The sequence below is a fragment of the Oncorhynchus nerka genome, linkage group LG13 (genome assembly GCF_034236695.1).
Source record: "Oncorhynchus nerka isolate Pitt River linkage group LG13, Oner_Uvic_2.0, whole genome shotgun sequence".
NCBI lineage: Eukaryota > Metazoa > Chordata > Actinopteri > Salmoniformes > Salmonidae > Oncorhynchus > Oncorhynchus nerka.
This window is the reverse complement of record NC_088408.1, coordinates 83,359,722-83,386,238: the sequence shown is the minus strand read 5'-3', so window position 1 is coordinate 83,386,238 and position 26,517 is coordinate 83,359,722. Positions and strand designations below refer to the sequence as shown.

The 26,517-nt window shown below is 42.2% G+C and overlaps 1 protein-coding gene across 1 annotated transcript in view; it reads right to left on the bottom strand.

Moving 5' to 3' along the window:
• Window positions 1-9,731: 9,731 nt before the first annotated feature.
• LOC115140694 (dual specificity testis-specific protein kinase 1-like) overlaps window positions 9,732-26,517 on the bottom strand; it is a 56,625-nt gene continuing 39,839 nt past the window's right edge. Inside the window, exons 7-10 of the mRNA XM_065026768.1 lie at window positions 20,845-21,018; window positions 20,529-20,612; window positions 20,018-20,104; window positions 9,732-13,884 (exon numbers count right to left, since the gene is read on the bottom strand). Coding sequence (XP_064882840.1) covers window positions 13,768-13,884; window positions 20,018-20,104; window positions 20,529-20,612; window positions 20,845-21,018 — 462 coding nt within the window. The 3' untranslated portion in view covers window positions 9,732-13,767. The remainder of the gene's footprint in view (window positions 13,885-20,017; window positions 20,105-20,528; window positions 20,613-20,844; window positions 21,019-26,517) is intronic.

Here is a 26,517-nt window from a genome sequence, read left to right as displayed (position 1 = left end):
CATCTTCAGACCCCTAGATCTCTCCTCCTCTATTGAGGTTGAGAGATAATCTGTAGCGTTGCGGTCTCCTGTAACCTGACCTGATCAGGACAGTCATGACACCCCCTTTTTGGTTTCAGATAGAACCCTTTTGGGTTCCATGCAAAACTCTGTGGAAGAGTCCTACATGAAACCCAAAAGGGTTTTTACCTGGAACCAAAAAGGGGTATTTATAGGGTTCTCCTATGGGGACAGCCATAAAACTAGTTTTAGTTTTTAAGAGTGCAGTGCACTACATCGGGCTCTGGTCAAAAGTAGAACACTTTATAGGTAATAGGGTGCCATTTGGGGCAAAGCCGTTTCCTTACAGGACATTTCAATGTCTGGGGTTTGACAAGGCTCATCGATCACTGGTTTCATGCGCTAGCTGACATGTGGAACAGCTCAGCTCCATACTGAAATCTGGGAGTGCATGTCATCTATCTGGCACAGGGGGGTAGGAAGAACAAGGTAGTGAAGGTTAGGCTAGCTGGGCTGGGTGGATCTAGCCAGGGATGAAATCACCCTCATTCTACACATAACATTAAACCTGTAGGTACTGTAGGTACCTTCACCACCTGAGGGTGGCCCGTAAGAAAGTCCAGGACCCAGTTGCACAGGGCGGGTTAAGACCCAGGTCCTCCAGCTTGATGATGAGCTTGGAGGGTACTATAGTATTGAATGCTGAGCTGTAGTCAATGAACAGCATTCTTACATAGGTATTCCTTTTGTCCAGATGGAATGGGGCAGTGTGATGGAGATTGCATCATCCGTCAATCTATCGGGGTGGTATGCTAATTGCAGTGGGTCTAGGTTGTCGGGTAAGGTGGAGGTCATATGATCCTTAACTAGACTCTCAAAGCACTTCATGATGACAGAATTGAGTGCTATGGTGCAATAGTAATTTAGTTCAGTTACCTTCGCTTTCTTGGATACAGGAACAATGGTGTACCTCTTGGAGCATGTTGTGACAGCAGACTGGGATAGAGAGAGATTGAATACCTCCGTAAACACTCCAGCCAGCTGGTCTGCACATGCTCTGAGCATGCGACTAGGGATGCCGTCTGGGTTGGCAGTCTTGCGAGGGTTAACACACTTAAATGTCTTACTCACGTCGGCCACGTAGAATGAGAGCTCACAGTCCTCAGGAGAGGCTCGCGTCGGTGGCGCACTGTGTTATCTTCAAAGCGGGCGAAAGAAGGTGTTTAGCTTGTTCGGGAGCAAGACGTTGGTGTCCACGATATGGCTGGTTTTCCATTTGTAATCCATGATTGTCTGGAGTCCCTACCACTTCGTGTCTGAGGCATTGAATTGCTACTCCATTTTGACTCTGTACTGACGTTTTGCTTGTTTGATTGCCTTACGGAGGGCATAACTGGACTGTTTGTATTCAACCATATTCCCAGTCACCTTATCATGGTTAAATGCAGTGGTGTGCACTTTCAGTTTTGCATCGAATGCTGCCATCTATCCACAGTTTTTGGTTTGGATAGGTTTTAATCATCACATTGGGAACAACATCCCTTGTACACTTCCTGATGAAATCAGTCCCCGTGTCAGCGTATACATCAATGTTATTCTCAGAGGCAACTCAGGACATATCCAATGTCCGCATGATCAAAACAATCTTGAAGCGTGGATTCCGACTGGTCAGAACAGCGTTGAATAGACCTTAGCATGGACACTTCCTGCCTATAGGAAGGGAGACTATAGGAAGGGAGGAACAGATTGGTGTCATGATCTGATTTGCTGATGGAAGTTGCGGCGGGAGGGCCTTGTAGTCATGCCGGAAGGGAGAGTAACAATGGTTGAGAGTTTTTGAAGCGCGAGTACTACAGGCAATGTGTTGATAGATCTTCTGTATCGTTTTCCTCTGATTTGTGGCCTCAGGATATGCGGTTTGCAGTTTGCACAAAGTCCAGTGTAGTTCCTTGAGGGCCGATTCTCTCAGGAAGTAATGCGGTTGGCATTTAATTGTGAAGTATTCCAGGCCGTGTGAACTAATGGACATACACCTCCTCCGTTCATTATTCCTATTTTTACGATGTACTGAGAACCCAGCTGGCTGTACGGATGGGACAGTATATACGAGTTAAGAACATTTTGAAAACTGAGATGCAGTCAATGAACAGTATTCCTGTTCATTTTCCAGGTGGGAAAGGGAAGTGTGGACTGCAATAGAGATGGCATCATCTGTTGGTGCAGTATGCGAATTAGAGTGGGTCTAGGGTTTCTGGGATGATGGTGTTGATGTGAGCCATGACCAGCCTTTCAAAGCACTTCATGGCTATAGATGTGAGTGCTACAATTTAATAAACATTTAGGCAGGTTAACATGGCGTTCTTGGGCACAGGGACTATGTTGGTCTGCTTGAAACATGTTTATTGACTTGTCAAAGGCATTCAACACTGCTGATCATTCTGTTTTGCTGAAGAAGTTATCAAAAATAGGCTTCAGATATACAGCCTGTTTTCAGAATTATTTTAGCGACAGAACTCAGGCCATCTTGACTGTAGAAAAGGCCCATGGAGTTGGTGGAATAATCCTTTAATTCATTGCCATTTACTCAGCTGGGCCAGGGGCGCTTTAATTAGGTCAGGTGGAAATGTCAGACAGATCTCAACTCCATAAAAGGAGGAAATTGCCATCGCCTGATCTCGCTGCTGTCTCTTCATCTGATCTCTTTAACTTCATCTGATCCAGAAGTTCTGTGCGTCCATGAATCCACACTACTCAGTAAATATACCACTTTATGGTTAAAGGAATTCCTGCCTCAGTCTCATACATTCCTCTGTCACCTGACACGTGACCACCTGTTCACCTTCACTGTCAGTCATCCTACCTGTCCAGCTACCCACACAGATTCCACTAACCTTCCATTGACAGATGGGGTTAAATCTGAATTTCTTCAAAAAGGTGTTCCTCATGGTTCGATTTTAGATCCACTATTGTCCACCTTGTATATTAATGACTGTTAATACTTCATCTCTAACATTCATCTCCATGCAGATGACACAGTTTTGTGGTCCTGTGCCACCTTGGTGCAGCAGGCCATTCGTGAACTTCAGCATGGCTTTGATTCAATTCAAAAATCACTTACAGATCTTAAGTGTTATATATAAGTAAAACCAAGCTCATGCTGTTCTCCAGGTCACGAAATGTTGACCCTGAGGACCTATATATTTGTGCCACAAATGGAGTTTACTTAATATAAGTACCCGGGTGCCTGGATTGATGACAAGTCGTCCTTCGTTACGCATATAGAAAATCTGACTAAGAAGCTAAGAAATAAATCATGCCTCAGTATTGAAAGATTTGCTACATGATACATACATTTTCCCTGTACCCATCATGAGGTTGCTACAACCTAGCCTAAGTTTACAACATAGGTGCACTGGTTGAGAGAATTTTGAGTAATCAAGGTGACAGACAGTGACACATTCAATACTGCCTTGCACACTATTGGATATATATATACAATACCAGTCCAAAGTTTGGACACACCTACTCATCAAGGGTTTTTCTTTATTTTTTCTATTTTCTACATTGTATAATAATAGTGAAGACATCAAACTATGAAATAACACATGGGATCATGTAGTAACCAAGAAAGTGTTAAACAAATCCAAATCTATATTTATATTTAAGATTCTTCAAAGTAGCCACCCTTTGCCTTGATGACAGCTTTGCACGCTCTTGGCATTTTCTCAACCAGCTTCATGAGATAGTCACCTGGACTGCATTTCCAAGAAAAACCCTGGAATGAGTAGGTGTGTCCAAACTTTTGACTGGTATTGCATTATTTATTTTTATCAGCAGGAATTAGATTAAGCAATAAAATCCACCATTTTATTCCATAGGCTGGGATCTGCACTGTGCAGCTGTTATTCCATAGGCTGGGATCTGCACTGTGCAGCTGTTGTTCCATAGGCTGGGATCTGCAATGTGCAGCTGTTGTTCCATAGGCTGGGATCTGCACTGTGCAGCTGTTGTTCCATAGGCTGGGATCTGCACTGTGCAGCTGTTGTTCCATAGGCTGGGATCTGCACTGTGCAGCTGTTGTTCCATAGGCTGGGATCTGCACTGTGCAGCTGTTATTCCATAGGCTGGGATCTGCACTGTGCAGCTGTTATTCCATAGGCTGGGATCTGCACTGTGCAGCTGTTGTTCCATAGGCTGGGATCTGCACTGTGCAGCTGTTATTCCATAGGCTGGGATCTGCACTGTGCAGCTGTTATTCCATAGGCTGGGATCCACACTGTGCAGCTGTTGCAAGAGAGCATTTTTTACTGCCTGGCCACTGGTTTCAAAAACAATGATTGCTAGGCAGCTTAAACTTTTTTAATTCAACCATTATTGGGTTCAAATACACATTTAGATTTGTGAACAGCCATCCACAACAACCACAATCCGTAAGGTGCAAATAGTTAAATGAGAGCAGCAGTGTGATTCACACCTGTGGGCGGCCCGTCAATGTACCCAGTTGCACTATGTAGACACAATTAAACTTGTGTCTTTTTTATAGGGTTGATTGAATATGTCCGTAAACACACCGGCCAGCTGGTGCGCATGCTCTGAGGCGCGGCTGGGGATAGGGTGATTTGAATGTAGTCCAGTACCCAGTTGCATCGAGACCCAGGGTCTCGGGAAGTACTATGGTATTGAATGCCGAGCTGTAGTCGATGAACAGATTCCTCTTGTCCAGTTTAGGGCTGTGCAGTTATAGGGGAACAGAAGCAATTGGGTCTAGGGTGTCAGGTATGTGGGAACTCTCAAGCACTTCAGACTGGTGAGTGCTAGGGGCGGTAGTTGATTTAAGTTACCTGCTTTCTTGGGAACAGTAAACAGAGAAGTGTCAAATACTTAGAACTAGCTACTATACCTAACGCATTAGTAACCCACTACAATCATGCAGTGCACTGTACAGTAAGAAAGCAGTTTATCAGTTACACCGGCCTGCCCCGGTGGCAATAAATTAATACATCCAAAAGCTTACCTTGACTTTGAAGAGTTCTAGTGTTGGATAGCCTTAGCCATCTAGCTAACATAGCATCCCTCTCTGTTTGAGCCGGGTGTTTGAGCAGGCTAAACTAGCTAGCTGGATTCGCGAGCTAAGTGAATGTGAATTTAAACAATACATCCAAATATAGTTAGCTAGAAAATAGGGTCAGTGAGCAGTGGACCGATAGTAGAGGCCCTCCACCATCCTGCCCTACCTAACTCTCTTCTCTCTCTCTCGCTCTCTCTCTCGCTTCTCCTTCATTTCGGAAGAAATTCATTTGTTCAAAAGTGCACTAAAATGCTAGCTAGCTGTAGCTCATGCTTTCAGTACTAGATTCAATTTCTGATCCTTTGATTGGGTGGACAACATGTCACTTCTTGCTGCAGGACCTCTGATAGGTTGGAGGACGTCCTCCGGAAATTGTCATAATTACTGTGTAAGTCTATGGAAGGAGGTGAGAACCAAGAGATTTTGTTTTGAAGTAAATGTAACCTGAGGAGGACCGAAGATAGCTGTCCTCTGGCTACACCATAGTGCTACCCTACAGAGTGCTACTGAGGCTACTGTAGACCTTCACTGCAAAACAGTGTGTTTAAATCAATTATTTGGTGCCGTGAATATATTTAATTTAGCTTTATCTTAAAATGATAACTTTTTTAATGTTTCACTATTTTTATTTTTATCAAATTCACTGAAGAGGATGGTCCTCCCCTTCCTTCTCGGAGGAGCCACCACTGGACTATAATAACAACCTCCACAATGTGGATAGGGGCATGTTCTCTCCTCTGTTTGTTTTTGCTGATTTTAAGGTTGTTGTTCTGGCACCACAATGCCAGTTCACTTATCTCCTCCCTATAGGCTGACTGGTCGTTGTTGGTTATCAGACTTACAACCATGGGGTCGTCAGCAAACTTGATGATGGAGTTGGCGTCATGCAAAGCCATATAGCTGTGGGTGAATATGGATTACAGCAGAGGGCTGAGGACACACCCTTGGGTAGAAGCTAAAAGGGGGGACAACAGGCATCTTTAGCCAAACAATGTCATGAGGATTTGACTCAGACAGGACAGTAGCACCCAAGTAAAACACTTAATCCCAGGAGAAAAGCAAGCAGAAACAGTCCTACATACCGTAGTCTTTTAAAATTGGTTTTACAAAATACTGCCACATTGTGGGCAGCTTGAGTCAATGCATGCATTGAGTACTTGCATGCATTGAGTACTTGCATGCATTGTTGTGACGCTTTAATTTCAGGGTAAGCTACTAACAACTAAACCTCAACATTCACATTCCTGCAAAAAAAGTACAAAGTCATGTATAATATAACAACCTAAATGGAATATAAAGTGATTTGAGTACAGATCATCCTAACTAACCATGCATGTCACCATCCAACTAAACTGTGAGAGAGAAACCCAGCATTCCCAGTGGATTCTGGTTCCTGTTCGAATGTGTTCTTTGCATCCCATACTGTAGATGCATAATACACAACAGCTCACATGAGAGGAGAGGGATACAAGCCTTCATCTCAGGGACCAGAGCCTTGGGAGGTAACAAAGCTTCATCAGACAAGATCACCAGCAAGAAATAGAACAGGCCTTCTACATAATTCATCAATATAGATCTATTCATTATTGTAATATTGAGAGAGACACGGTGGCAAGTATAGCGCGAGAGAGCTGTTGGTTAAACACTAAATGGACCAGCTACATCTTTTATTATCTCTTTATGTGGGTTGTGTTCATTGGGGACAGGCAGGGAAGGGTACAGGTACTTGTTTGTGTGTGTGTGTGCGCGTGTGTGCATGTGCACAGAGTGATGGAGAAAGTACTCAATTTTCATACTTGAGTAAAAGTAAAGATACAATAACATAAGTAAAAGTGAGTCCCCCAGTAAAATACTACTTGACTATACATCTAAAAGTACTTGGTTTTAAATATACTTAAGTATCAAAAGTAAATGTAATTTCTAAAATATTCTTAAGTATCAAAAGTAAATGAAATTGCTCAAATATATTTTAGAATCAAAAGTAAAACTAAAAGTATAAATAATTTTACATTTCTTATATTTAGCAAACCAGACGACATCATTTTCTTGTTTTTTATTTATTTATGGAAAGCCAGGGGCAAACCCCAACACAATACATAATTTAGTCCTCCCATAGGCAGACTAGAGATGTTTTGTTCGTGAGTGGAACACTTTTCCTGTCCTGCTAAGCTTTCAAAATGTAACAAGTACTTTTGGGTATCAGGGAAATGTATGGAGTAAGAAGTACATTCTTTTATTTATTATTCATTATTTATTATTTGTTATTTAGCCCTCACCCTCCGATCCAACAGGTCCCAGACGTGCTCAATGGGATTGAGATCCGGGCTCTTCGCTGGCCATAGCAGAACACTGACATTCCTGTCTTGCAGGAAATCACGCACATGATGAGCAGTATGGCTGGTGGCAACTCAGGCAGTTGATGTTGCCATCCTGTACCTGTCCTGCAGGTGTGATGTTTTGGATGTACCGATCCTGTGCAAGTGTTATTACAAGTGGTCTGACACTGCGAGGACGATCAGCTGTCCGTCCTGTCTCCCTGTAGTGCTGTCTTAGGCGTCTCACAGTACGGACATTGCAATTTAGTGCCCTGGCCACATCTGCAGTCCTCATGCATCCTTGCAGCATAAGTAAGGAACGTTCATGAAGATGAGCAGGGACCATGGGCATCTTTCTTTTGGTGTTTTTCAGAGTTAGTAGAAAGGCCTCTTTAGTGTCCTAAGTTTTTATAACTGTGATCTTAATTGCATACCGCCTGTAGGCTGTTAGTGTCTTAACGACCGTTCCACAGGTGCATGTTCATTAATTGTTTATGGTTCATTGAACAAGCATGGGAAACCCTTGCAATGAAGATCTGTGAAGTTATTTGGATTTTTACTAATTATCTTTGAAAGACTGGGTCCTGAAAAAGGGACGTTTCTTTTTTTGCTGAGTTTACATCACATCTGGATAGATATTATATTGTTGATTGCTAGACTATGGCTTGCTAAATCTCCCAACAGTGCTATTTATAGGGTTCATTTTAGATAGATGTTGTGAGACAGCCTTATAGCTCTCTGTCCTTGTACGTTTGGATTTAAGTGCTGCATTCGACACTGTTGACAATTATGTCCTTCTGGACAGATATCTTTTTTTGCTGAGTTTAGTAAAGTAAAGTAAAGTACAGAGACACCCCAAAAAATGACTTAAGTCATACTTCAAAGTACTTTACACCACTGTGTGCATGTACACATGTGCATGTGTTCGAGAGAGAGTGAAGAACAGGACATCCATCTGAATGATGGGCAGCTCTGACAACACAGCTGCCTATTCACTATGGTGACACCAACATGACATCTAACCTTTTAATCAGCTCACCTGGAGAGAGAAGGAGCCTTGGTTGAGTTTGTATTTGTTCACACATGGCACCCTGTTCCATTTAGATTGCTCTACTTTTGACCATGACCCATAGGGTTCTGGTTACAAGTAGTGCTCTATAAAGGAAATAGGGTGCTATTTGGAATGCAGTTTGTGTTTGTTCACACAACAGGAAGTGAACAACTATACCAGATACTATACATGGATCATGATCAGTAAACTGGAGAGGTACAAAATTAACTACCATAAGAACGCTAGCTAATTCCAGTTTCAAAACATTTAGAATTTCATTTCCATTGAACATGAGCCTGATCTTTCAGAAAAATATGTTACGTGCTGTTGGGGATTAATCAGAATAGTTGGGTAACATAGATAAGATGCTTTATATTCATTATATGCTTGTGAGTTACTTCTCATTTAGAATGTATATTGTTGTACTATAGTGGTGGCCTTTTGCAGTTATCCATTCCTGTCCTGGGTTCAGTTACTTGGGCCGCAGAGAGGGGAGAGGTCAAGCTTGTCTTCATATGTAAACATATCTTTTAAACCATGTGAAGGGATGATTGAGGGGGAACCAATTATCTCTTGGCTCCACAATGTCTGTGTGCCAGTCACTGTCTCTCTGTGATCTTGTCCAGGAGAGGGTGTATTTGATATATGCTATTGGGTGAGGTAATGGTGCTGGTCCTGAGTGGTACCAAGAGCGAGATAAGAACATAGTTTAGGAGACAAAGCTGAACGATAATTTATAGCCAATGCTGTCTGGCTATGTGTGTCTTTTCTATAAAGGATCTCAGTTGCAATGTGTAAGGACTCTCAGAGAATTCATTGATAGACACTGAATTGATCTGAGAGTCACAGGGTTGTGATGGAGCTCATAATAATTAAAGATGGACTTTATGATAACTCTGACTTGTGTGGTGGTTTGGTCTCATGATTTGGTAAATACAGGAAATTTTCACTACAGTGCACTACATCAGACTTTCCCAAACTCAGTCCTGGGCCTCTGCCTGTTTGCACGTTTTGGTTTTTGCCCTAGTACTACACAGCTGATTCAACCCTGCATTACATGATAATCATAATCACTTTGTAAATTAACTATGCCAATGACCAAGCTTCAAAGAGCATAGGGCCAGTCTGAAATCTGATTAGCATGGTCAAGAACACCTGAGGAGGTGGGGAATTGCCCGGGTAACCAGACATTAAAGAAAGCCACTTCTCACCACCACTATGTCGTTATAGTTACGATCCTGAAACTAGACAGCCACTGATGATTTAAGATTCGATCAATGGCACACACACACCAGTCTTACCCTGAACCAGAGAAACAGTTTATTGAAAGAAGCAACTAATCTGTAAAATACATGTACATGTTTCAAATATAACTTTTTTATCTTTAAATACCAATTTCTATTTCTTACAAATGTACTTAGCTTTACAGAGTAATGCCAAATGTAGCAGACAAAGTTGAAATAATGCAAGAATTGCCTTCATATAGTATCACAAAGATTTTGAAATTCTAAAAAGTGATATGGCAGGAGGAACATTATTATTTTATTTATTAGAACAGAAATACTTTGAACGCCCAAGCCTAGCTAGTTGTCCAAGACTTACTTACATATATGTCTGTAAGCTTCAGTTTAGAATATTTTACATCATTATTTGATATGCTTCTCGAAACAAAAGCTTAAATAAATCAAATAAAATGTTCCTACAGCAGCAGCCTATTTCTTTCTACTCTTCAAGTGACACTGTAAACATCAGATTAAGATGATGACACATACTTACTGGCAAATACTGGTTACCTGGCAACAGCATGGAAAGTTCTCAGATAGGTGGAATATTTACAGCCACAGGTTCAACACAACATGTCATGAATGACCAGTAATATCAGATTGGGTATTAAATCAAATGTAACAAGTACCCAGTACCGTAGATGCCCGAATATTAATTGTGCATATGTAGATTGCAAAAACAATAAATAAAAATAACAACAAAAAAATATATATTATTTAAGACTGATGGGAAAATAAGCTAAGTAAAAAATATGACATACTGTACTGTACTTTATCTAACAACAAGAAAATACAGATCCACTGAGATAAGATCTCTCAACCAGGTAGACAGAGAACAGCTGAACTTTACTAACTAGCTAATGACGTAACCCAGTGGGCAAAACTGGTTGAAATTACGTATTTTCAACCAGTTTTGCCCACTGGGTATACCTATCCACTGTGCACCCACTGGTATTAGCCTGCCTGCCGTCTGTATTGCGCTAGCTAGCTGAATTGATGGTGATGTCTTTGTTGAGTTCCTTGTAAAGCAACAGCCCTATTCACAGCTCAGCTAACTGAACTGAAGCAATTTCATGTTTGAAAAGAGGTGACATGAGCATGATGTCACTCTAGCATCTGATGATTTAGGCAGAGTTGAAAAAAACAATAGAATAGAAATAGAAAGACAATAGAAAACAAAGGTTGAAGGAAATAAATCAACAGATGAGTGTCAATCATCATCATCCTCAACATCATCACCATCATGAGAAATCAATACCATCATCTTCACCATCATCATCATCATCATCACTATCATCATCATCATGAGAAACCAATACCATCATCTTCACCATCATCATCATTTTCACTATCATCATCACCATCATGAGAAACCAATACCATCATCATCATCATCATCACCATCATGAGAAATCAATACCATCATCATCATGATCACCATCATCATCCTCTTCCATCACCATCCTCCCCCTACCATCATCATCATCATGATCATTACCATCACCCTCCATTACCATCATCCTCCTCCATCACCATCCTCCTCATTCACTACCACCATCCTCCTCATTCACTATCACCATCCTCCTCCATCACCATCAATCACCATCCTCCTCCATCACCATCCTCTTCAATCACCATCCTCTTCAATCACCATCCTCTTCAATCACTATCACCATCCTACTCCTCCACCATCATCCTCTATCACTATCATCCTCCATCACTATCACCATCCTCCTCCATCACCATCATCCTCCATCACCATCCTCCTCCATCACCATCCTCCTCCATCACCATCCTTTTTCATCACCATCGTCCTCCATCACTATCACAATCATCCTCCATCACCATCCTCCTACATCACCATCATCCTCCATCACCATCATCCTCCATCACCATCCTCCTCCATCACCATCCTCCTCCATCACCATCGTCTTCTATCACCATCGTCCTCCATCACTATCACAATCCTCCATCCCCACCCTCCTCCATCACTATCACAATCCTCCTCCATCACTATCCTCTTCCATCACCATCGTCCTCCATCACTATCATCATCATCCTCCATCACCATCGTCCTCCATCACTATCACCATCGTCCTCCATTACCATCCTCTTCCATCACTATCACAATCCTCCTCCATCACCATCCTCTTCCATCACTATCACAATCCTCCTCCATCACTATCCTCTTCCATCACCATCGTCCTCCTTCACCATCATCCTCCATCACTATCACCATAATCCTCCATCACTATCACAATACTCCTCCATCACTATCACAATACTCCTCCATCACCATCATCCTCCATCACTATCATCCCCTATCACCATCCTCCTCCATCACCATCCTCCTCCATCACCATCCTCCTCCATCACCATCATCCTCCATTACCATACTCCATCACTATCACCATCATCCTCCATCACCATCCTCTTCCATCACATCCTCCTCCATCACCATCATCCTCCATCACTATCACCATCTTCCTCCAACACTATCACCATCATCCTCCATCACCATCATCCTCCATCACCATCATCCTCCATTACCATACTCCATCACTATCACCATCATCCTCCATCACCATCCTCCTCCATCACCATCGTCCTCCATCACTATCATCATCATCCTCCATCGCCATCGTCCTCCATCACTATCACCATCGTCCTCCATTACCATCCTCTTCCATCACTATCACAATCCTCCTCCATCACCATCCTCTTCCATCACTATCACAATCCTCCTCATTCACTATCCTCTTCCATCACCATCGTCCTCCTTCACCATCATCCTCCATCACTATCACCATAATCCTCCATCACTATCACAATACTCCTCCATCACTATCACAATACTCCTCCATCACCATCATCCTCCATCACTATCATCCCCTATCACCATCCTCCTCCATCACCATCCTCCTCCATCACCACCCTCCTCCATCACCACCCTCCTCCATCACCACCCTCCTCCATCACCATCATCCTCCATTACCATACTCCATCACTATCACCATCATCCTCCATCACCATCCTCTTCCATCACATCCTCCTCCATCACCATCATCCTCCATCACTATCACCATCTTCCTCCAACACTATCACCATCATCCTCCATCACCATCATCCTCCATCACCATCATCCTCCATTACCATACTCCATCACTATCACCATCATCTTCCATCACCATCCTCCTCCATCACCATCCTCCTCCATCACCATCATCCTCCATTACCATACTCCATCACTATCACCATCATCCTCCATCACCATCCTCTTCCATCACCATCCTCCTCCATCACCATCATCCTCCATCACTATCACCATCTTCCTCCAACACTATCACCATCATCCTCCATCACCATCATCCTCCATCACCATCATCCTCCATCACCATCACCATCATCCTCCATCACCATCCTCCTCATCATCATGTTTATCCTCATCATCATCAGTTACATCACGAAACACTGTCATAAACATTAACAACAACATCAACAAATTTAAACAAAAAAGCAGTTTATGAGATTAAGATTAAGAAAATGTAAGTTAAGGAAAGACATGCCGTTAAGCAAAATTATGCCCAATTTCTATCACTTGTACAAAAAGTGTGTGAACTGGTCAAATAAAGCTTCCAAAGAAACCTTCCAAAGAAACCCTCTCTTCAAGATACATACTGTCTATTCCATCCATTATTCCACCAGGGTCTCACTTGAAAACTGTGGAGCTACCCCCCGCCACATCTGTAGGTGCAGTTTAGGTGCAGTGTAGGCAGGCACAAACAGAGGTCAGCCCCTGTAGAGAGGTCATCCTGGTGAAGTGTTGTGCCCCTGCCCCTGTGCAACTGTCTATTGTTGCTTCCCAAATGGTACACTATTCCCTATATAGTGCACTACTTTTGACCAGATCTGGCACAAGGCTCTGGTAAAACATAGTACACTATATAAGGAATAATGTGCCATTTGGGATTGAGCCCATATACAAATCCCAAATCCTCCAGTCCTCCTCAGGATAGATGGGTGGGTGGGGCTTCGGCCAACCTAGGCAGCTCACCCAGTAGTCAGCTCTGAGTTAGGGGGCGGGTTAGGGGGCGGTTCCAGAGTCTCAGCAATCTCCCCCAGTTCATCCAGCAGCTCTGTGAATGCTGGTCTCCTGAAGGACTCCATCTGAACACACAGAGAAAACATAAGGATCAGTACTTGGCCTTGTTTGGGGTTTAAATGTAACTGTTCACAAAGCGACTCAGAGTAGGAGTGCGTATTGTCATGAAAATGTCAGTACTGAGAGAGACTTTGACATTCCTTCAAACAATCATCTTTATTCAATATCGATAAATTATTGCAATAATGAGACTAGTCAGCCCAACACTCTTGACTGTTGGGCCGAGCAGCCTAACCTTTACAAAAAATGCTGTTTCTTATACAGCTGATACCAAGAATGCTTAGTCATGGTTGGTTCCAGCCCTCGCATATAGATTGGGTTCATCTCCTGTGGTCATCTGTCTCTGGTGTTATTTTCCAGATGCAAGGATGATGAGACAATGAGGGTTTTGTTCTGTTCCTCCAGGCTCTCTCTATCTCTGTTACACCCACCACATCTTATCTATGGAATGACAGCTGTAGGTTTTAGGCTCCTCTCAGTTCACACAGACATTTAATTGTCTTACTGTTTAGTTAAGTATTTAATCATCAAATATCTAACAAATCAGGTAAATATGAAATTTTTCTATCACAGTATATTGGATCAGTTTTGTTTTTAATATAAAAATAAATATGATTTGGACAGGGAGGACCTGATCCTAGATCAGCATTTCCACCCTAAGACGCTTTGGGTACGATTCCGGTTTAGGAAATGCCTTTCCTACACAAGCCTTTCCTATGCACTTCTCAGTAGTTGGTATGGTCAGTCGTCTTGAACCATTTAATGTGTGAAAGTTACATATTTCAACAAAAAATAAATAGAATTTCGCATGCTGCCTTTTCAGCGGAATGTTGTCGAGGGGTTCCGCTAGCGGAACGCTTGCGCTAGAAAGGTTCACTTTCTACGTGTGGTCTAAGTTCCATAATGATTCAAATAGGCTACATGTCCCAAATTACTGCACAATTTGAACCGGCTCTAGAAGCGGGAACCGGCTCTGGCAGCTGTCTGTATACAGTATGTATTGTACTGTTGAAAGAACACTGCCATGTGGGGTTCCAACTGGAGTAGTGCACACCTCAGAGAGTGTGTTGCCAACTCGTAACCTACTGAGAGGATCACCAACTTCAGTTAGGAAGTTGGTGATCCATGTGATCAGCATAGCATCAAGTACCAAGTCTCCTCTCAGTCTGTCCGTGAGGACCAATGGATTGTGTTAAATGCAAAGGAGAAATCTGCAAACATATTAAGCACATGGGTTTTACTGCCCTACAAATGCATGTACACTATATGTAAGAGAGGATGGCGTAATCTGTCCCTCTCTCTGACCGGTATGCAAATTGGAGGCGATCAAAAAGGTGTCTGGTGGTGTTGATTATGCCTTGATGATCTTTTCAAGAGATTTCATCAAGGGAGAGGTAAGAGCTACAGGTCTGTAATCATTTGATACAGATGGGATGAGAGGTTTTTGGGACAGGTACAACAATAGATTTTCTCGGTTGCCATGACATCCTCCTGCAGACAGGCCGGGGGAGCCACCTGTTTCAAAGCGGGTGAAGAACTTGTTTAGTTCATTGGCTGTAGAGAGGCACACCCTCTCGTCTAGGCAGGAATCGATACATTGCCTACATTTGAAAGGGGTGTTTGCCATATTCTTAATGCACAACCAGGCAGACCAAGAGCCTCCCAGTGATATTATCTGTTGCACCTTATCCTTGTACTGGAGAGTCTTCCTGTGACCGTATCTTTCACCTTATCCTTGTACTGGAGAGTCTCCCTGTGATATTATCTGTGGCACCTTATCCTTATACTGGAGAGTCTCCCTGTGATATTATCTGTTGCACCTTATCCTTGTACTGGAGAGTCTCCCTGTGATATTATCTGTTGCACCTTATCCTTATACTGGAGAGTCTCCCTGTGATATTATCTGTTGCACCTTATCCTTGTACTGGAGAGTCTCCCTGTGATATTATCTGTTGCACCTTATCCTTGTACTGGAGAGTCTCCCTGTGATATTATCTGTTGCACCTTATCCTTATACTGGAGATTCACCCTGTGATATTATCTGTTGCACCTTATCCTTATACTGGAGATTCACCCTGTGATATTATCTGTTGCACCTTATCCTTGTACTGGAGAGTCTCCCTGTGACCATATCTCTTTCACCTTATCCTTGTACTGGAGAGTCTCCCTGTGATATTATCTGTTGCACCTTATCCTTATTCTGGAGATTCACCCTGTGATATTATCTGTTGCACCTTATCCTTGTACTGGAGATTCACCCTGTGATATTATCTGTTGCACCTTATCCTTGTACTGGAGAGTCTCCCTGTGACCATATCTCTTTCACCTTATCCTTGTACTGGAGAGTCTCCCTGTGACCATATCTCTTTCACCTCATCCTTGTACTGGAGAGTCTCCCTGTGACCATATCTCTTTCACCTTATCCTTGTACTGGCATCTCGCCAGTTTATCCCTTTGTTCACCTCTCTGTACACCTCCACTTTCAATTATTTGGTCACCCATAGTTTGTTGTTAGGAAATATCTTACATGTTTTTTTGGGATCACCAAATCATTCAATATAGCCAGATATCAGTCAACTCGTTCAGGTCAGCTGATGATTCTTCAAATCCACTCCAGGTGGTACAATCAAAGCATCCATGCAATTGATCAATACTGTCATTGTCCCACACTTGTATCTGTTTTTCCACCACCTTCTCCCTTTTGAGTTACTGTCTATAAGTTGGTCGTAGAAAAACAGTGTTATGATCTGATCCACCCAGTGGAGGTCTGGCCAAGGATGAATACGCTTTGGAGACTGAGTCATAACATAAGTCAATGATCTTATTTTTCCTTGTTAGACAAGTCACATACTGGGTGTAAGTATTCAAAGTGAGCTTGAGAGTGCAGCTAAACCCCCATGAAGAATTTGGGCGCATCAGGGGAAATCGCATCAAGCTCTTCAGTGGGTTGAAAATGATGTCTGCATTGACACTGTTTGCTCTCACATGGATATAAACAACAGTCAGAAAAAGCATGGTGAATAGCTTCTCATGCTGTCGCCGAAAAGCATTTTAAAAATCTGACTTGTCACAGCCGTGATTTAACCAGTTTTAGAAACGTCAGAGTGTTTTCTATCCACACATACTAATCATATGCATATACTATATTCCTGGCATGAGTAGCAGGACGCTGAAATGTTGCGCGATTTTTAACAGAATGTTCGAAAAAGTAGGGGGTAGACTTAACAGGTTTAACAAGTCCAATACCTCAAATGAAAGATAAACATCTTGTTCATCTACCCATCATGTCCGATTTTATTTATTTTAAGTATATTTTAAAAATATATTTATGTTAGACCACCACCAAATCAAAGGAAAAACGCAGCCATTTTTTCCAGCCAAAGATAGTCACAAAAGCAGGATTAGAGATAAAATTAATCACTAACCTTTTGAAAATCTTCATCAGATGACACTCATATGACATGTTACACAATACATTAATGTTTTGTTCGATAATATGCATATTTATATCCACAAATCTCGGTTTACATTGACGCCATGTTCAGAAATGCCTCCAAAATATCCGGAGGAATTATAGAAAGCTACGCCAGATAACAGAAATACTCATCATAAACTTTGACTAAAGATACATGTCCTACATATAATTAAAGATACACTGGTTCTTAACCTCTTCAGTCGACCCTCTACTTTTTTGAACATTTTGTTAAAAATCGCGCAACATTTCAACGCCCTGCTACTCATGCCAGGAATATAGTACGTTCATATGGTTAGAATGTGTGGATAGGAAACCCTCGGACGTTTTTAAAACTGGTTAAATCACGACTGTGGCTATTACATAACGTGCGTTACATCGGAAAGCGCAGGAAAACCTGATCACAGAAAATGGAAATAAATATCCTTGCGCCACTTCCAGCAATTGTTAACAGTGAGCCGAATTAGATAAGACCGAGCATTCAACTCCCACAGCATCCCCATGTTGTCGAGTATCTTGTGAATTTAATCATCTTTGATTCTTGGTTGAACCGAAAGAGGGGCACCGCTTACCTCCGGTCTCCGCCCAGATCATTCCGGAAGAGCTCTCTCCTGAAATTTTTTCCAAGACGACAGCTAATGATATTTACATCGCCTACGGATGATTTTTATCGCTTATTAACGTTTACTAATACCTAAAGTAGCATTACAAACGTATTTCGAAGTGTTTTGTGAAAGTTTATCGTCTACTTTTTGAATTTTAAAAAATGACGTTACGTTGTGAAATCGCTGTTTTTTTCGTTTATCACACAGTCTACATATAACGATATCTTGGCTTTATATGGCCCGATTTAATCGAAATAAAGACCCAATAGTGTTTATGGGACATCTAGGAGTGCCAACAAAGAAGATGGTGAAAGGTAATGACTGTTTTCTATTTTATTGTGCGGTTTGTGTAACGCCGAAATGCTAATTATTTTGTTTACGTCCCCTGCTGTGCTTTTCTGTTGTAGTGTATTGGTGCATGCTATCAGATAATAGCTTCTCATGCTGTCGCCGAAAAGCATTTTAAAAATCGGACTTGTTGCCTGGATTCACAACGAGTGTAGCTTTAATTTGATACCCTGCATGTGTATTTTAATGAACTTTTGAGTTTTAACTAATACTATTAGCATTTAGCGTAGCGCATTTGCATTTCCAGAGCTCTAGTTGGGACGCAAGCGTCCCAAGTAGAGGCAACAGGTTAATGCAACCGCTGTGTCAGATTTTTTTAAAACGTTATGAAAAAAGCCTACCTTGCAATAATCTGAGACAGCGCTCAGACGTAAAAGTATTTCTCCGCCATGTTGGAGTCAACAGAAATACGAAATTACATCATATATATTCCCTTACCTTTGATGATCTTTCATCAGAATGCAGTGCAAGGAGTCCTAGTTCCACAATAAATCGTTGTTTTGTTCCATAATGTCCAATACTAATGTCCAATTAGCTGCATTTGCTACCACTTTCAGCTCACGTGCCCAAATGCTGACGCTGGTCCAGCACAACTCGCACGAAAACTTCAAAAATATATATTCCAGGTCGAATAAACTGGTCAAACTAAGTAGAGAATCAATCTTCAGGATGTTATTTTCATATATATCCAATAACGTTCCAATCGGATCATACGTTTTCAGCTGCAGCCAAATGGAACGACGGTGGCACCCACAGAGAAATGCACCACAGGCAAATTGCATTCTGTCGGGACAGTGACTATTTCCCCTCCCATTCGGCCAAAGTTCACACCAGAAGCTCAATTCCACGTTCTACTGAATGGGGACATCTAGTGGAAGGCATAGGAAGTGCTACCAGATCCATATCTTATTTGGAAGTGGATAGGCGATGACTTGAAATTAGACATGTATTCAGAATTTCACTTCCTGTTTGGAAGATTGCCTGCCCTATGAGTTCTGTTATACTCACATACATAATTCAAACAGTTTTAGAAACTTCAGAGTGTTTTCTATCCAATAGTAATAATTTTTTATATAATTTGCATATATTAGCAATCTAGAACAGAGTAGGATGCAGTTCACTATGGGAACGCAATTCATCCAAAGTGAAAATACTGCCCCCTATCCTCAACAAGTTCGTGCTACCAAGTGTATAGAGCAAAAATATACCTTCATCCGGCTGTGGGCAACCACGAACTGTACTGTAATGTATACTGTACTGTAGCTACTCACGAGACTGTAAATTATACTGTATGAACTGTACTGTAATGTATAATGTATGAACTGTACTGCAAAGTATATTTTACTATATCTACTCACCAGACTGTAAATAATACTGCATGAACTGTACTGTGAAGTATACTGTATGAACTGTACTGTAAAGGATACTGTATGAATTTTACTGTAAAGTATACTGTAATATATCTACTCACCAAACTGTAAAGTATACTGTATGTACTGTAAAGTATAGTGTATGGACTATACTGTAAATTCTACTATATGCATTGTACTGTAAAGTATACTATATGAATTGTACTGTAACATATACTGTATGAACTGTACTGTAAAGTATACTGTACTCTATGCACTCAACAGAATATAAGGTATACTGTATGAACTATGCTGTAACGTTTTCTGTATGAACTGTACTTTAAAGTATACTGTATGTACTCACCAGACAGCAGCTGGCTGCCAGCTCCAACACCCGCTGAGGACACCCGCCCACCAGCTCCCTAAATGCACTCACATCCAGGCCATAGTCCTGTCAAACACACACACACACACACAAACACGGTCAATAGGGCTGAGCTTTCACACATGGTCCATGGCAGAGATTTCACACATGGTGCATGCGGCAGAACTTTCACACATGGTCCATGGCAGAGATTTCACACATGGTCCATGGCAGAGATTTCACACATGGTGCATGCGGCAGAACTTTCACACATGGTCCATGGCAGAGATTTCACACATGGTGCATGCGGCAGAACTTTCACACATGGTCCATGGCAGAGATTTCACACATGGTGCATGGCAGAGATTTCACACATGGTGCATGCGGCAGAACTTTCACACATGGTCCATGGCAGAGATTTCACACATGGTGCATGGCAGAGCATTCACACATGGTAGAAAACCTGGATCTGTGTAGTCGTATATAATGTAAATACAGAGTAGAGCTTTACCTGGGTTCTTGGTAGAATCTCTGGGTCTGCAGGGATCCTTGCCAGTATTTCACAGAGCATAATTCCAAAGGAAAATACATCCACCTGGTGACAACACAGAATCACATGTCTGTCGTACAGAGAGACAACCAACGATGAGCTATGTTCCAACTACTAGGATACTAAGACATGACAAAGCTCTCTAACTTTCTACCCAAAGTATTTTTGACCACATCTTCTCAAACTCAGCAGGCTTTTGGGCCTCCTGATCTGTGGTCAGTTTTGACTCAGGCAAGGCTATTTACTCAAATGAAGGGTCTTGGTGACGTATCCTTACCTTGCGATCGTAGGGTTCCCCACGCAGCATCTCCGGGGCCATCCAGAAGGCAGATCCCACCAGGGAGAGCTTCCTCTCTGGGTCTTTAACCGGCAGCTCCACCACCTCTCTGGCCAGGCCAAAGTCTGTGACTAGGGCCTCCCTGCCCCGCGCCGTCACACGGATCAGACAGTTCTGAAGAGTCAGACATATACAAATCATGTCAGTATACACAGTAACAGTCAAAAGTTTTAACACACCTACTCATTCAAAGGTTTTTCTTTATTTTGAAAATGTTCTACATTGTAGAATAATAACACATGGAATCATGTAGTAACAAAAAAAGTGGTAGGGGTGGTAGGTACAAGGTAGGGGTGGTATACAGAAGATAGCCCTATTTGGTAAAAGACCAAGTCCATATTATGGCAAGAACAGCTCAAATAAGCAAAGAAAAACAACAGTCCATTATTACGTTAAGACATGAAGGTCAGTCAATACGGAACATTTCAAGAACTTTGAAAGTTTCTTCAAATGCATTTGCAAAACCCATCAAGCGCTATGATGAAACTGGCTCTCATGAGGACCGCCACAGGAAAGGAAGACCCAGAGATACCTCTGCTGCAGAAGATAAGTTCATTGGAGTTACCAGCCTGAGAAATCGGTAATTAACTGCACCTCAGATGGCAGCCCAAATAAATGCTTCACAGAGTTTCAGTAACAGACACATCTGAACATCAACTGTTCAGAGGAGACTGCGTGAATCAGGCCTTCATGGTCAAATTGCTGCAAAGAATCCACTACTAAAGGACACCAATAATAAGAAGAGATTTGCGTTGGCCAAGAAACACGAGCAATGGACATTAGACATGTGGAAAACTGCAATTTGGTCTGATGAGTCCAAATTGGATATTTTTGTTTCCAACCACAGTGTCTTTGTTAAACGGAGAGTAGGTGAACAGAAGATCTCTGCATTTGTGGTTCCCACCGTGAAGCATGGAGGAGAAGGTGTGATGATGTGGGGGTGCTGTGCTGGTGACCCTGTCAGTGATTTATTTAGAATTCAAGGCACACTTAACCAGCATGGTTACCACAGCATTCTGCAGCGATACGCCATCCCATCTGGTTTGCGCTTAGTGGGCCTATCATTTGTTTTTCAACAGGACAATGACCCAACACACCTCCAGGCTGTGCAAGGACTATTTGACCAGGAAGGAGAGGGATGGAGTGCTGCATCAGATGACCTGGCCTCCACAATCACCCAAACTCAACCGAATTGAGATGGTTTGGGATGAGTGACGGAAAAGCAGCCAACAAGTGCTCAGCATATGTGGGAACTCCTCCAAGACTGTTGGAAAAGCATTCCAGGTGAAGGTGGTTGAGAGAATGCCAAGAGTGTGCAAAGCTGTCATCAAGGCAAAGGGTGGCTACTTTGATGAATCTAAAATATATAAAATACATTTGTTTAACAGTGTTTTGGTTAATACATGATTATACCCACCACTGCGACCTGTATGCTCTTGTTGGCTGGCCCTCGCTTCATATTCGTCGCCAAACCCACTGGCTCCAGGTCATCTATAAGTATTTGCTAGGTAAAGCCCCGCCTTATCTCAGCTCACTTGTCACCATAGCAGCACCCACCCGTAGCACGTGCTGCAGCAGGTATATTTCACTGGTCACCCCCAAAGCCAATTCCTCATTTGGCTAACTTTCCTTCCAGTTCTCTGCTGCCAATGACTGGAATGAATTGCAAAAATCACTGAAGCTGGAGACTCATATCTCCCTCTCTAACTTCAAGCACCAGCTGTCAGAGCAGCTCACAGATCACTGCACCTGTACATAGCACATCTGTAAATAGCCCATCCAACTGCCTCATCCCTATACTGTTTTTTTTTGTTGCTCCTTTGCACCCGTATCTCTACTTACAGATTCATCTTCTGCACATATATCACTCCAGTGTTTCATTGCTAAATTGTAATTATTTCGCCACTATGGCCTATTTATTGCCTTTACCCCCCTTATCATTTGCACACACTGTATGTAGACTTTTTTTATTGTGTTATTGACTGTATGTTTGTTTATTCCATGTGTAACTCTGTGTTGTTTTTTGTGTCGCACTGCTTTGCTTTATCTTGGCCAGGTCGCAGTTGTAAATGAGAACTTGTTCTCAACTGGCCTACCTGGTTAAATAAAGGTGAAATAAATCAAAAAAACATCATAGTTTTGATGTCTTCACTATTATTCTACAATGTAGAAAATAGTAAAAATAAAGAAAAACCCTGGAATGAGTAGGTGTGTCCAAACTTTTGACTGGTAATTTATACATTTTTAAATTCATTCATTCAACAGTGGTACTGCCACTATAAGCATTTGCGTTATGACAACTGCTTACCACCAGAGAGCAGTCTAACATTGTTATAGTACAATCACATGAATAGTAGGTGGTTTACTGTATGTGTGGAGAGAGCACCAGTGGGCTGAATGAGCTCAGTGAATGTGGGTGAGCTATTCTAGAAGACACAAGGTAGTAGAGCGGTTACATAAGTCGAGCAGGCAGAGAGACAGGCAGGCAGAGAGACAGGCAGGCAGAGAGACAGGCAGGCAGAGATAGAGATAGAGTCAGGAAAAGAGACAGGCAGGCAGAGATAGAGAGAGAGTCAGGAAAAGAGACAGGCAGGCAGCGATAGAGAGAGAGTCAGGAAAAGAGACAGGCAGGCAGAGATAGAGAGAGAGAGTCAGGAAAAGTGACAGGCAGGCAGAGAGACAGGCAGGCAGAGAGACAGGCAGACAGAGAGACAGGCAGGCAGAGATAGAGAGAGAGTCAGGAAAAGAGAAAGGCAGGCAGAGATAGAGAGAGAGTCAGGAAAAGAGACAGGCAGGCAGAGATAGAGAGAGAGTCAGGAAAAGAGACAGGCAGGCAGAGATAGAGAGAGAGTCAGGAAAAGAGACAGGCAGGCAGAGATAGAGAGAGAGTCAGGAAAAGAGACAGGCAGGCAGAGATAGAGAGAGAGTCAGGAAAAGAGACAGGCAGGCAGAGATAGAGAGAGAGTCAGGAAAAGAGACAGGCAGGCAGAGATAGAGAGAGAGTCAGGAAAAGAGACAGGCAGGCAGAGATAGAGAGAGAGTCAGGAAAAGAGACAGGCAGGCAGAGATAGAGAGAGAGTCAGGAAAAGAGACAGGCAGGCAGAGATAGAGAGAGAGTCAGGAAAAGAGACAGGCAGGCAGAGATAGAGAGAGAGTCAGGAAAAGAGACAGGCAGGCAGAGATAGAGAGAGAGTCAGGAAAAGAGACAGGCATGCAGGCTGACGGGTAGAAGCGAAAAGACAACACTGAAGCTATTGTTGAATGAAGGCATATTTATCCAAACAATGTCAGGAGGATATGACTCACACAGGACAGAAGCACCCACGTAAAACACTTAATCCCAGGAGAAAAGATGTCAGAAACAGTCCTACATACCAGTAGTCTTTTAAAACATGTTTTACTAAACACTGCCACCGTGTGGGCAGCTTGAGTCAAATGCATATATAATGTACTGTACAGTGTACATACACTACATTGTAAAAAGTAATTAATTCTGATAACTACATTTTTAGTGGAAACCCGTTGACTACAATCTTGAGTAACCCAACTCAAAGTATTGCAGTGTTAAATACTTAAAGTAATTAAGTGACATTGCCACTCATGTTTCTCTTTTTAAGTTGTAAATACTTAACTGTTTTGTGAACTTTTGACACTAACGATTTACTTTTTGTTGTAATGAACATACATACTGTATGTTAGGTCCGTTCTACTCAGAGTATGTGGACAGAGTTGAGCGGTTGTAAATCCTGTTCATTGCTCATGGACCACTTTGGTGCTCCACATCCTTTCCAACCGCTCCACTAAAAACTATGCCCTCACAAGGGGGAAAAAACTGCTACCTCATTAAAATCCCAATTTAACCAACACACATCTTCTTTTGTGAGTACCTGAACCTACCATTTGTTTTTGAACTATTGAAACGAGTACCTGAACCTACCATTTGTTTTTGAACTATTGAAACCAAACCATATGATTTGAAATAAAAGTATTTGAATAAATATGAAAAGGTGAATGTAGGAACCGCACATCATTTCAATTAGGCAACATGTCATATTAAACTGCATATAAACACTCTAAATAGGTCCAGAGCCAGACAGGGTGACTAAGAAAGAACGAAAATGAATTTAGGCTAGGTATTTATTTAGGCTATAGCCTACAAAGAAATACATTGTGAAACATCTGTCAGTGCGAAACAACAAGCTGATAGGGACATAAAGCAATCAGCATTTAAACAACACTTTGTTGTATTAAATCATTATAAAGTAGTCTATAAATTGGCCATATAGGCTATGACGTGATAATGCCCTCGAAGCCGGTGTTTGGACTTGGAGGATATATTGGCATGGTTGAGGGCAAACCGTGCCACCAGCTTCGAGAGCATTATCACTTTATACAACAGGTTACCAACATATTCAATTAATGATTGACATATTTTCCTTAAAAACGTTATTTTGATAAATATATTCATAATATGTAATCCTTCCACAAGATATAGTCCCGACATAAATCTTGGGTTGCTACCCAAGCCGGCTGGTCGTTTGTTCTATCGTTTCGGTTGCTAGAGACGCGACCCAGTCGTTCAGTCTTTTTGTTCTGTATCTATGGACGCGACCCAGTCGTTCAGTCTTTTTGTTCTGTATCTATGGACGCGACCCAGTCGTTCAGTCTTTTTGTTCTGTATCTATGGACGCGACCCAGTCGTTCAGTCTTTTTGTTCTGTATCTATGGACGCGACCCAGTCGTTCAGTCTTTTTGTTCTGTATCTATGGACGCGACCCAGTCGTTCAGTCTTTTTGTTCTGTATCTATGGACGCGACCCAGTCGTTCAGTCTTTTTGTTCTGTATCTATGGACGCGACCCAGTCGTTCAGTCTTTTTGTTCTGTATCTATGGACGCGACCCAGTCGTTCAGTCTTTTGTTCTGTATCTATGGACGCGACCCAGTCGTTCAGTCTTTTTGTTCTGTATCTATGGACGCGACCCAGTCGTTCCGTCTTTTTGTTCTGTATCTATGGACGCGACCCAGTCGTTCAGTCTTTTTGTTCTGTATCTATGGACGCGACCCAGTCGTTCAGTCTTTTTGTTCTGTATCTATGGACGCGACCCAGTCGTTCAGTCTTTTTGTTCTGTATCTATGGACGCGACCCAGTCGTTCAGTCTTTTTGTTCTGTATCTATGGACGCGACCCAGTCGTTCCGTCTTTTTGTTCTGTATCTATGGACGCGACCCAGTTGTTCGTTGTAAATGTTCCATTGCCATACTGGCTGGCAACGTTCTTATCTCTTGCTTACTAGCTAGCCAACTACGGCTAACTTACAGACACGTCACACAGTGCAGGCAGAAAAACAACAGTAGATGCATTTGTTTAAGCTGTTTTTTAGTGACATTTATTTGGATACATACATAATAATATGCTAATGAAGTACCTGGCATAGAAATGTGCTCTCTAATTAGGACACGGTTGAGGAGCTAGCCAACAACACAGTTAACACCATAACTTCAATCTGAAGCTGGGAAGACTGCAAACTAGATGCACTTCGTTTAGTTTGACCTTTTTTCAATTGACATTTCTTTGTATACATCTATAAAAATGATGTCAGCTGATTCATGATTT